The sequence below is a fragment of the Heptranchias perlo genome, chromosome 24, assembly GCF_035084215.1.
Source record: "Heptranchias perlo isolate sHepPer1 chromosome 24, sHepPer1.hap1, whole genome shotgun sequence".
NCBI lineage: Eukaryota > Metazoa > Chordata > Chondrichthyes > Hexanchiformes > Hexanchidae > Heptranchias > Heptranchias perlo.
In genome coordinates this window covers 25,867,199-25,879,924 of record NC_090348.1, presented here as the reverse complement: position 1 = coordinate 25,879,924, position 12,726 = coordinate 25,867,199, and the positions used below count along the sequence as shown (strand labels likewise).

The following is a 12,726-nucleotide window of genomic DNA, read 5'->3' as shown; positions in this document are numbered from 1 at the left end:
TGGAGTCCCCACAAGTGGGGACATTTTCTCTACATCTACCCTATCAAACCCTTTCACTAATTTAATGATCTCCATCAGGTCACCACTCAGCCTTCTCTTTTCTAGAGAAAAAAGCCCCAGCGGGTTTAGTCTTTCCTGATAAATATATCCTCAGTTCTGGTATCACCCTTGTTTATCTTTTTTGCACCTTCTCCAGCGCCTCTATATCCTTTTTATAATATGGAAACCAGAACTGTTCACAGTACTCCAAGTGTGGTCTAACCAAGGTTCTTTACAAGTTAAACATAACTTTTCTGCTTTTCAATTCTATCCCTCTAGAAATGAACCCCAGTGCGTGACTTGCCTTTTTTATGGCCTTATTAACCTGCATCACTACTTTTAATGATTTGTGTACCTGTTCCGAGATCCCTTTGCTCCTCTTGCCCATTTAGACTCTTATTATCCAAGCAATATGTGGCCTCCTTATTTTTCCTACCAAAATGCACCACCTCACACTTATCTATATTGAAATTCATTTGCCAATTACATGCCCTTTCTGCAAGTTTATTAACGTCCTCTTGCATTTTGACGCATTCTTCCTTAGTATTAACTACACCTCCCAATTTCGTGTCGTCTGCAAATTTTGAAATTGTACTCTGATTCCCGAATCCAAATCGTTGATGTAATTTGTGGTCCCGGTACCGATCCCTGTGGAACACCACGTCCCACCTTTTGCCATTCTGAGTAGCTACCCTTAACAACTACTCTCTTTTCTGTTTTGTAGCCAGTGCAAGATAAATCACTGCATTTTTACCTTCACAAACATCTGCCATTGAGAAATAAATAGTTTCATTAAGATAGCCACCATCCTTGGTGCGTGAAGTTATAATGCCGATCAGGTTGTGAGTCTCACTTTGTGCTGGAAGGTTTGAGTAGGTATCGTTAGTACCATCCTCATCCCACTGACTGGTTACAGGTTCCACCTGCAATAAAAAATACAATAGGTGTAAGACAATTCCATTGTTCCAAATATTTTTACAATTTGCACATAATGCACGTGTTCATTGTTTTTTTAAATGAGCAACAGCAATTAAGTAAAACTCAAGAGATCTTCGCACATTGGCATTTTAAATCCATGTCAGTAATAGTGATACAATTTGCACAAGTGACATACAAAGCATGAGCTCATATGTACATATTATACAGTACGTAAAAAAAAATTCAGATAATTAGTTGTATCCCAAATTGGTAGTATGAATTCAAAGACTTACCCAACTTACTTAGTAATTGCTTTCCAAATAGTCTTTAAACCAACAATATCACATTTTCATTTAGAACTGAAGCGAACAAAGAAATAAGGAAAATAATCTGGGGGAGGGGAAAATGAATTGGATGCAACATGAGAGGGTGGGTGTTAGCACATTATCTTTTCTTTTCTAGGATCCAGATTTTGAATCCTGCTCAGACTGAAAACTTTCTTTCTCAGTTCAGGTTTTTAAAAAAAAAAAGACCCTTTAGTCCATTTGATCTCATTCTACCATCTTCCCATTACAATATTACCTGAACAGGAAGCCAGGGCTCCGTTTATTATCTCACCTGAAGGACAGAAATGAGTTTGAATGTCTCAACCTCATTCCTTATGGGCAAGCATCCACTACACAAAACTGAACTTAACATGACATAAACTGGCAATTTCAATCAAAGCAGCAGTTCCCCTTTGTGGAAAATGGAAAAAAAAACTGGTAGTGGAGGGTTTCTTCCATTGTTGGGGCTAAAGGGTATTGCTAAGAACACAAGAGGCTTTACTTCTGCATTTGAACTATACAACAACATACCTGACCCAACAGTGTGATGATACTTAATGCCCAAAAGCTTCCAGTCTAATCCCTAGCACTGCCATCTCTCATCTTGATGAGTCACCAAAAGTGATAAAGAACAAGTTTCCTAATGGAGTGGTAGCAAAATGATTTTATATTTTATTTGAGTGCAATGAGACTGTACCCGAAGGAATTACAACAGATCACAGGGTTGGCTTTTTATAGAACAGTCTTTATAATTAAAGTCAATGAACTAGCACTTTTTTTGGAAAACAAAAGTGTCTTGACTACATTGACTGTCATTGTGGATAACAGGAGCATCTGTAAGCAACTTGTTAGGGTATGACACTTGATATTTGGCCAGGCATGGTAATCTTACAGCAGAATGAGATCCAAAGAATCACAGAAATTCCAGCATGGAGGAAAAATACTTGGCCCGCTGTGCCTATGCCGGTGCTAGCTTTACACTTGAGCTATGTACCTCAATCCCATTTCCATGTTCTTTCTATTCTCTCTACCCTTCAATATTTTTCTTCAAGTCTTCATCCAATTCCCTCATCTATTGTAAGAAACACGGTTTCAGTAGGTTTGTGTGATAATGCAGTCCATATTCTAATAATTCTCTGTGGGGGGGGGGGGGGGGAAATCCTTCAAACCTTCCCCTTCCATAGCACTAAAGCTCAATTTATATCCTTTTGTTAGTGATTCACCAATGAAGATAATCTTTCACTATTTACCCTCTCAAACCTGTTCAAAATGTTGAATACTTCTATTAGATCCCACCTTAGTCTCTGTCGTCTTTGCTCCAGTGAACATCCCAGCAATTGTTCCCAAATTTTTCATCCCTGGTATTATCTGCATCATATCTTTTTCATGGCACCAATATCTTTCTACAGTGGAGTGCCCTAAACTGCAGACAGTAATCCAACTTTGCCCTTACATCTCTTTTGCAGGCTGCAAATGAAAAGTGCCTGCCTGATATCAGAGTACACAAGGGAACCTTTATTAGCAAGAACAGTAATAACTATCTGCATTCGTATAGCATCTGAAAGTAATTGAGAGAGATAATCTGGGTGTTAGAACAGCTCTTGAATTTTTCAGTTAAGTAATCACTAAAAACCTTCTCAACTCTGTGTGCCTTATATTGGACAAAAATGCTTGACAACCAGTTTCTAAGCACCAACTTGTACATTGGTTAACAATTTTTGTGGTGTGCAAAACTCATTCCACTAGAGCAGTGTACAACAGCAACTTGTACTTATAGAGCTCCTAGAACATAGAAAAATGTCTCAAGGCTCTTCAGAGATGCAATCAAAAAAAAAGACACTGAGCCAAGGAGATATTAGGAGGGGTGACCAAAAGCTTGGCCAAAGAGGTGAGTTTTAAGGACAGTCTTAAATGAGGAAAGAGAAGCGAGAGGCAGATGGGTTTAAGGAGGGGATTTCGGAGCTTGGGGCCTAGACAGCTGAAGGCACAGTTGCCAACAAGTTAAGGCTGTTTTGGTGTTGTTCGAGGGGTAGAAACTTGATTACAGAAATTCAAATAGGGAGCTGCGGACACATGGGTACACATTTGGGAGACGACAACATGTTCAAGGACTTTGGAGATGGGGTGGTAGTTTGCAAGGACAGAGGGGTCGAGGGTGGGGTCTCTTAGGGAGAGGGATACTGACAGTGGTCTTTAAAGCACATGGTGACTTCACTCCAGCATAAAAAGCAGCACTATAAAAGACAGGGGAAGGGAATGTGAATGAAACCAACAACAGGAAACTAGAGAGCAGAGTCTGATAAAGGGTACATACCCTAATTGTCATAACCTGTCTTTTCTCTTTATAGATGCAGAATGACCTGTTGTGTATTTCCAGCATTTTTTGTTTTTATTTCAGATTTCCAGCTTTCCCTTTTTATTTTAGGAGAGAATGGTGACCTTTCAGAATGGAAGTATACTCTGGGGATTCCCTAAACTATATGCCCAAATATCCTTACAAAGTTGATGATGCTCATCTCTGTTTTACATTAGGTTTGCAATTCAAGGATTACATGCAGTGTGAACTAATGCAGAACTTTTTTGTTAAAAATTTTAAACTCTGCATTTCAAAGTTCACTGTTTTATCAGAATGAAATAAGTAACCATTTCTATCACATCCTACCTTGACTGCTTTCCAACCGCCCGATATCTCATTCTTTTGGGCCACTATGTTCACCTTCTGGCCGATTTGCAAAGGCATACCTCCCAGCACATCATTAGCAGTGAAGTAGATGGAGTCATCAACTAAACCATATTTACCACAAAACCTGGTCACAGTACCTCCAAGTACATTTTTATACTCGGTACAATCTAGAAAACAATATTTAAAAAGTTAGTTATACAACTGGTATCAGTCAACCATTTACACATGATTGCACTAATAATGTAATTCCTACATTACAACAGTGACTACATTTCAAAAGTACCTAATTGACTGTAATGTGCTTTGGGACACCCTGAGGTTGTGAAAGGAGTTATATAAATGCAAGTCTTTCTTTCTTTAATGGAATCAGAAAATTTGCCTTTTTATAATTAAAGCTAATTGTCCTTTTTTGAAATCCAGTATTCAAAATCCTAAATTTACTATTGCTCAATCTCACCTGATGGGTTACTGGGTTTAAGCACCATCTATCCTGTGTAGCACTAAGCCATATAGACCAAAAGATCCAGAGTTCAATTCCTGCTCTGCATTAAGTTAGTTGATCGCAGCTGGGACAGCATTTAAACTACTGCAATTGTCCTTAGTGTCCCTTGGCTAAAGAAAAATTAAAAACAGCCAAGGTTTCTACTCCTGATCATTATCCAATGTTCCTCGCTGGAAAGTAAACATGAGTGCGTACACATCAGGTGGGACCAACATAGCTGTGATGCTTTCATTGTTGAATAACTTGCACACGGTCAAGACAATTTGGGCATCCGTCTGCTGATGAAGATCGTAAGATTCCGTGTCTGCGAGGAGGCTGCGGTTAATGGACAGCACAGTGTCAATGGCTATTTATTAAAACAGCAGCTCTTTCTCGTGCGGCCATGAAGTTGATTTGAGAAAACGATCGGTGATGGAGAGCGAAGCGGTGAGGAGCGGCCGGGCACTACTGAATGGGATGGTGAATGGTTACCATAGCGGCAGCAGCTGTGCGCTGCAGGAAGAGAAGGGAGGAAAGAGGAATGCAGGCCAGCAGCGTCAACTGCAGCAGGTAGAGCAGTGCAGGGTCAGCTGCTCAGTTAAGAACCGACCATCTGCAACCTAAAATCTACACAAAGTTGCTGGTCCATATGGGTAGTTTGCCATAGATTTTGTCGTTGGCCATTCCAATTCTGGCATGCATAATCCTTGTCTACATAAGATGATTCCAAAACATTTCTGTCCAAATTGTGTATCTAGTCTAAAACAAAATATTGTGTTTTGTAACATAATTATTTTACATTATCTTAGAAATACTAGAGCACGGAGACACTCAAGGTAAATGCAAACAGTGGGCAAACTCACATGATCGAAAGTTCAGGAATACGTTCATCCAGAGTTAGAAAATGAACTAGAGTCAGCGCCTTTTAGGAGAGGAGAAAATATATTGCTCCTTCTTCACTGTATAAACTGTTGCACTGGCTTGTGAAGAACATGTTGAACTTGGTAGGAATTCAAATGCCATTTCAAACTATTATGGTGTTCTTAAATATTCTTAAAACATATTCCAAGTCCTTCACAATTTGTAAATAGGAGTAACTGATGTGAGGAATGCAAACAAGTTGAAGTTTAAATAAATTTGATGATAGTTGGAATGGGGAGAACACAAATCAAAATCAAAATCAGAATCAAATCAGAAGAACTGCTCAAATAATCCATGAGTTTCTTTGTCCATTGTACACTGCAGCATTACTATGAATTTTTAACAACTTTTCAGACCAAAATTAATACATTTCTTTGCTCTCATACATACATCAATTTAACTGCACTCATTTAAAAAAAATCTACAAATTCACAATCACAAATTCTTCCCCTCCAAAATATTACATGGTGGTATTTGTATCTAATTACTGCCCATTTTTTAAAAAACTGTACATAATTTATGGAGCAAAAAGCTGGTAAAATATCCACAAGCAGCAGCAAACTATTTAAAGTAGTGTGCTTCTTACTTGCTACTGACAGTGGTATACAATTACCATCAACGCAGAGGGTGCGTGGCAAGTGTGGGAGAGGTACACTTCAGGCAGTATTAATGAATCTGAAAACAACCATTTCAATAATAGTGACAGCATCATATATGTATGTGATTTATATTCTTTAAAAGGAAGAGACAATTTCCCACTTTAACATCACAGTATTCAGAGTAAAATCCAGTACCTGCAGCTTCACATGTATCTTGTTCCAAGTCGTCATCAACTCTTCTCCACAAGAATGTGGCAGCTTTCAATAAGAGGGAGAGCATTGCAGTATTTTTTCAATATATCTAAATTCAAGAGAGAAAAGCTTAATACTGACAAAACACAGTCTGTCTAGTTGAGCTTAAGTGGAAAAAAAATACTTGACTGTCCTTAAAACTGTACAAACTTCTGCCTATGTTAGAGCTGTACAAGCAGAATGCTTCAGATTGATATAGTTGCTGCAGAGGCCCTTTTCAGTTGGTTAGCTGCAGGTGTTTTAAGAACATTAGATTACTCAATTTTTGTCAGAGTACAAACAAATTTGATATTTAGAGCAGCTCAACTAAATGACAACTTAAACACAACAGGGAATCAACATCAAAAATGTGTCCTGAGCAACAAGCAACACATTTTAATAATGTTTATTAAAAGTAGGTTCTGACAGCTACAACAAGCAATTTCTAATGGTGCAGTCATACTGCACATCTCTCAAAGTAGGTTTTCTGGTATAATTACAGCTGAATCAATGTCAGGTATGAGACAATCTGGAGGAAGTAGTATCATGCTGCTGCAGCTTCAGCTTCATAAATAGCTTGAAGCAATTTTTTTTTAAATTTAAGTTTAAAACAAATTAGGGTAGTCAATCCATTTAATTAGCTTTAAATTTAACTTGGCTCTTGGAAATTTCACTGGTAGTCAGACACCAGTGAGCAGAGTTTTACTTTACCCATGCAAAGAATGCTGCAAACAGGCAGAATAACTCTGTGCTGGTTGCTCCATCACTCTATGTGTTATGGTTATTACGATTTGGGCATTGTCCTAACTAGTGAAAAAAATCCTTCCTCTATGATCCAAAGCTGTGACCTTAGTGCAAAGTATCTGATAACGTATTGTGTTTGGGGTGGCCACTTTTGAAGTGGTAGTATGCATACCATCCAGCAACGTTGGTCCCGAAAATGAGCAACATACGGCTGGGAGAATCTTTCCCAGCATCCAGTTGCAGCAACCAAATTAAAGTAGCTGCAACGTAGATATAGCTATAAGATTCTATAAAGAAATACTGAAACAGTCCCTTATGATTTGAGACAAGACAACTCACCAATCATCAAATAAGGTGTAACTTCATTAATGCAAATGGCAATTCAAACAAACTTGTTTAATCCACATAAGTTTCTGCACATGGCACAAATTTACAGCTGCTAGTCTTCAGTGGCAAGGTGTTACTCAAGTGTCAGCTTGACTCAGTGCTAGCACTTTTGCCTCAGAGTAAGGAGATGGTGGGTTCAAGCCCCATTCCATAACGCAAACACACAGCAAACTAAGCTGACACTTCAGTGCACTACTGAGGGAAGGCTGCAATGTTGGAGGTACTGTCTTTCGGATGCGATGTTAAATGTTAACAGCACTATTTAAAGAAGAGGCGAATTCTCCCTGTATCCTGGATAATAATTTTCCCTCAACTAACTCCATGAAACAGATTAACTGGTTATTTATTTTTCAAGTGTCAGCCATGGTTCAGAAGGCTGTGGTTCGAGTCCCAATCCAAAGACTTGAGCACATAATCTAGGTTGACACTTCAGTGCAGTACTGTTGGAGATGCTGTCTTTCAGATGAGATGTTAAACTGAGGCCCTGAATCCCCTCTCAGGTGGATGGAAAAGATCCCATGGCACTTTTCGAAGAACAGCAGGGGAGTCCTCTCAGTGGTCTGGCCAATACTGGGATTCCCCCGTCTCAGAACACTGCTGGGGGCGTGGGGGCAGAAGTACAGTGGGAGAGAGATGAGCATTTGTGGTCCTGTATCTGACAGCACTGGGCGGGGGGAAAGATGAGAATGGAATCCAGAGGATAGGGTCCCAGGGTCTGTGGAGGAGAGTCTGCCAACACAGAAGGGGGGGGGGGATGGAATTGTGATCCTGGGATGTGAGACCATGGGGGCAGGAGCTCCCAATAAAGTTCCCTGCCTGAAGCTGTTTTTTTAAAAAATGTGTACTTTGCAATAGCAAAATGGTGCTTTAAAAACAGCTTCACTAGAGGACCCAATGACAGACAGACAATAGGGAGTTTGTCATAGGCAGATTGGCAGGGGTGCGTGTGCAGGGGCATTAGTGTTTGGCATTGGACAGACCGGTGCTTGTGCTGCTAATTCATGAACAGATTTTGGCAAATTTATATCCATCACTAATGGATTTGAACAACATGCAGTGGGGACACCCCTCCTCAATGTGGGGGAGCAAAGAAGGGGTAAGCAGTTAACAATTACAGAGTTATTCAATATTCTGAATTAATGGAGACTATGAATCTCAGTTCTCCAAAGTCTACGATTTTTAGATCTAGATCAACATGAAATATTTCTTAAGGTTTAGACACTCCTAGGTCATGGGATTTATTGTTCCTGTAGTACTTAATCTCTGCTACTAGATGGTGCAGTGGCAAACATGGAGATCTAAAACTGTGAGCTCAAATAACGTAGCCACTAAAAATGCAAAACTGTACACATTTAGGCTCCAAGACTAAAATATTCAGCAATTTTGTTCCTCTCTGTACCCCCCCCCCCACCCCCAAAATGTACTAACATAGAATGCAGTGAAAAATTACATTTTACAAAATTAGCCTGCCGTTCTGAGAGGTTACAGCCGGAATATCCAGATGCAATATTTTTAATGACAGAGATATGTTATGATATACATATACACAGAAAATCACAAATGTATTAACCAGAATCTTGTAAAAAAAAGCACATGCACACAATAAATCATTACTTTTTCAATAAAATTAAGAACTCATTAAAATGAGCAAGTATATTCAGGATAATTTTGTAGATATCACATCATTAAACCCTAACACATTATCAACCTACTATAGCATGTATTAAAACTGAATTCAAATTCAATTTCTTAACTTATCTGGAAATAAAAAGCTAGTATCAATAAAGATGACCATGAAGCTATCGGATTATCCTAAAAATCCAACTGATTCACTAATGTCCTTGAAGGAAGAAAACCCGCTGTCCTTACCCGGTCTGGCCTATATGTGACTAGTCCTACAGCAACGTGGTTGACTCTTAACTGTCTCTCAAGTGGTCTAGCAAGTCACTCAGTTCAAGAAGGCCACCCGCCACCACCTTCTCAGGGCATCAGGGATGGGCAATAAATAACAGACTTACCAGCGATGCACACATCCCGAGAGAAAAAGACAAATGAAGAATTAAAAATACACACTGAAAGAGAGCCACTGCAGGTGGGTGAGTTACCAAGTTAGGCCATGGAATACACGTCAAGATCATTTCTTGCAGGGTAGTTTCTGACATTGTTACTGTTATCAAGAGAAATAACAAAGAAGCCCGGACTCGCATTCATCTGAACTGAACATGCCTGTGCCCAGGTCGCTTGCTGTAGTTAGAGCCAAATTGTTACCTAGGTAAAAGTGACCAATCTTCATTTTTGGTACCATCCTGCTATACGTACGTATCCTAGCGAATTGTTTTAATCATTTTTAGCTTTCTTGTATACATATTAAGGTTTTATAATCAATCTTTTATGGAGTTACTAGCATCCAGTGCTCTTTACAATGAAAGGCAATAGAAGTTCCTGAGTTGGCTATTTGGGTTATCTCAAGGGTAGCATACTGGTAGAATCCCTGAACATTAGTAATTTTACCACTTATTATTCCAAATTCCTATCAGATTAAACATTTTGGCCATTTCACCACAGACAGACTCATTGTGGTGGATGGGCCGAGTCATTTTAAAAACAACAGGTGATGGTTTCCAAAGGACAGTAGCCAGTTTCATTTGCAAACTCTGGACAGGGAGGTCAGAGATTGAATGGCTGACTTTCTTTCAAGAACGGACAAAGGCATTTATAAAGCGCCTTTAATGTAGTAAAACGTCTCAAGGCACTTCACAGGAGTGTTAGCAGACAGAATTTGGCACCGAGTCACATAAGGAGATATTAGGACAGGTGACCAAAAGCTTGGTCAAAGTTGTAAGTTTAAGAGGATCTTAAAGGAGGAGAGAGAGGTAGAGAAACAGAGAGGTTTAGGGAAGGGATTCCATAGCTTAGGGTCTGGACAGCCAAAGGCACAGCTGCCAATGGAGGGGCAAAGGAAATCAGGGATGCACAAGAGGCCAGAATTGGAGGAACCCAGAGTTCTTATTGGGTTATAGGGGTGGAGAAGGTTAGAGAGATAAGGAGGAGCAAGGCCATAGTGGTATTTGAACACAAGTATGTGAATTTTAAATTAAAGACGTTTGGGGACTAGGAGCCAACGTAGGTCAGCAAGCACAGGGGTGATGGGTGAACGGGCAGCAGAGTTTTAGATAAGCTCTAGTTTAGGGAAGGTGGAAGATGGGAGGCTGGCCAGGAGAGCACTGGAGTAACACATGGTCAGGGGACTATAATGGCAGGCTGGTAAGAGACAGAAAGAGAACAGATTCCCCCTTGCTTAAAATAGATCCGGTCTGATTCAGTGAACAGGCTAACCAGAAAGTGAAGTGACCTTACTAACAAGGATAACATGGTGTGCTTTGTTTTATATTTAGGATTTACTACTCTGTTCAGGCATTTGTAATGTGTAAAATAAAACAGTTTCTTGATTTTGTCCCACCAGAGAATTAATCAATTCCACCTCACAGACGTCTGGAGAAACACACACGGTCGCATGAGTGTGTTTACAGCATCTCGTTCATATAACATGGGGCTCTTGCTACCGTCCCAGGCCATGCTATCCTGACAACTTACTAGGCAGTAAAGATAAGTTAGTGATTGTAGGGAGCCGAGGTCCACTTATGGGAGAAACCAGTGACTCTGAAAGAATATCGAGAGCAGACTCGAGAATTGAAACAGCAGTAACAATGTTGGGATCTTAAACACGCAACTGTCAATATCATAGAATCATACAGCTCAGAAGGAGGCCATTCAGCCCAGCATGTCTGTATTGGCTCTTTGAAAGAGCTATCCAATTAGTCCCACTCCCCTTCTCTTTACCAATAGCCCTGCAAATTTGCCTTTTTCAAGTATATATCTAACTCCCCTTTGAAAGTGCCTATTGAATCTACTTCCACCACCCTCTCCAAACCAAGGTGCTGAGAAATACACACTGGTAGGATTTCTGTTTACCCTATATGGAGTGTGCATTGTCTCCCCATAAAGTAGCATCTCACCTTCTTAAGTCCAGGTGTAGATTGGCAGAACCAATGCTTAGGGACCCCCCCATAGAGAACACAGGGATATGGCTTGAGTCCAACCAGCTGATCCCACACAGCCTATCAGCACAGAGTACTGATAAGTTTCCTGCTGTGTGTCCAACCAGGGCCACCCACCTCATGGGGCATTGATTTCCAGGATTAATTGGAGCAGGTGCAAAAAATCCAACCTCCAGTGACAGGTGTATTCCTTCAGGTTCCATTAGTGAGCCAGGCTGGTTAATCAATCAATCATCAACAGTGCCCTGGAGTACTATGAATCTGGCTAGCTCAGGTATCAATTACTAAATTTGCCACAGAGGTTGACTTGTTTTTGCCCTTCCATTGCCATTTTGGGGCCACATTGACCCCAGAGGAGTCTAATCACTAATTGGTCACTGAATCATGTTGGGGCATGGTTACTTGGGTAGCAGCAGAGTTTTAGTACTTTGTGCAAGTGCTGATTCTTTATGTCTAAGCCTATAAAGTGAGTTTTAGTGGATTATTAGTCCATGGAGAGCATCATAGCTGAGCCTGATCCTATTCACAATTGATGTCCACACACAATTTCCAGCAGGGGACTGCAATCAGGAGTGGAAATTTTGACCAGTATTTTCCCTGCCAGGAGTCCTATGTCCAATTATAGCAACCCACTTCTGCTCTGGTTGAGAACAGTGCAAACCTGGAAGTCAAACCAGGGACCTTCTGGTACTGCCTGGCCTCGTGTCAAATTAGATTAGATTAAATTAAATTAGATGGTGACTTTACTGCCTGGGCATTCACAGAACTTCCAACTTTAAAAGTTAAATCCTGAAATCATCCTGGTCACTTTTCTCCAAATCCTATCAATGCATTAATGTCATTCTAAACACAGAGTGCCCAAAATTGCAGTATTCCAAATGTAGCCTAGTCACTAATCTACATGGAATCCTGTTAATCTGCTCTGAATATCGCATCACTACTACGATAGCAATATCAGGTTTTTGGGGGGGGGGAGCAAAATAATAATATATTTACCAAATTTCTCCACTAAATAAACGCACGAGAATTAAGACCAACTGAACTTAGTAATAAACACATTCATCAACTCAAATACATCCACCAAAACGATACCTTTTCAAACTACTAGCGCGAACCGTGTACCCTTAACACGGGCAGGTATAATCTGCAAAGACTGCCTGAAGGTTGCACTCAAGCACCAATCCCTTTACGGGGTGGGGGCATTACCTCCTTTCTTTGCTGGAACTCACCTGCCTCGTGCACGTCCCCCTGGGGTCTGGGGAGTTCTGCTCACGCGACGGCCGCCTCTGACATCACAGTGGCGGCGGAACGTGGGCCGGAGCGCAGCCGCTCCCTGAGT

General features: G+C 40.5%; 1 protein-coding gene across 1 annotated transcript in view; it reads right to left on the bottom strand.

Annotated features, from left to right (window-relative positions):
* Positions 1 to 12,726, bottom strand: part of LOC137341856 (RNA helicase Mov10l1-like) — a 20,486-nt gene extending 7,760 nt beyond the window's left edge. The window contains exons 1-4 of the mRNA XM_068005362.1: positions 12,617 to 12,726; positions 6,163 to 6,268; positions 3,946 to 4,133; positions 794 to 962 (exon numbers count right to left, since the gene is read on the bottom strand). Of these exons, the coding sequence (XP_067861463.1) occupies positions 794 to 962; positions 3,946 to 4,133; positions 6,163 to 6,247 (442 nt within the window). The 5' untranslated portion in view covers positions 6,248 to 6,268; positions 12,617 to 12,726. The remainder of the gene's footprint in view (positions 1 to 793; positions 963 to 3,945; positions 4,134 to 6,162; positions 6,269 to 12,616) is intronic.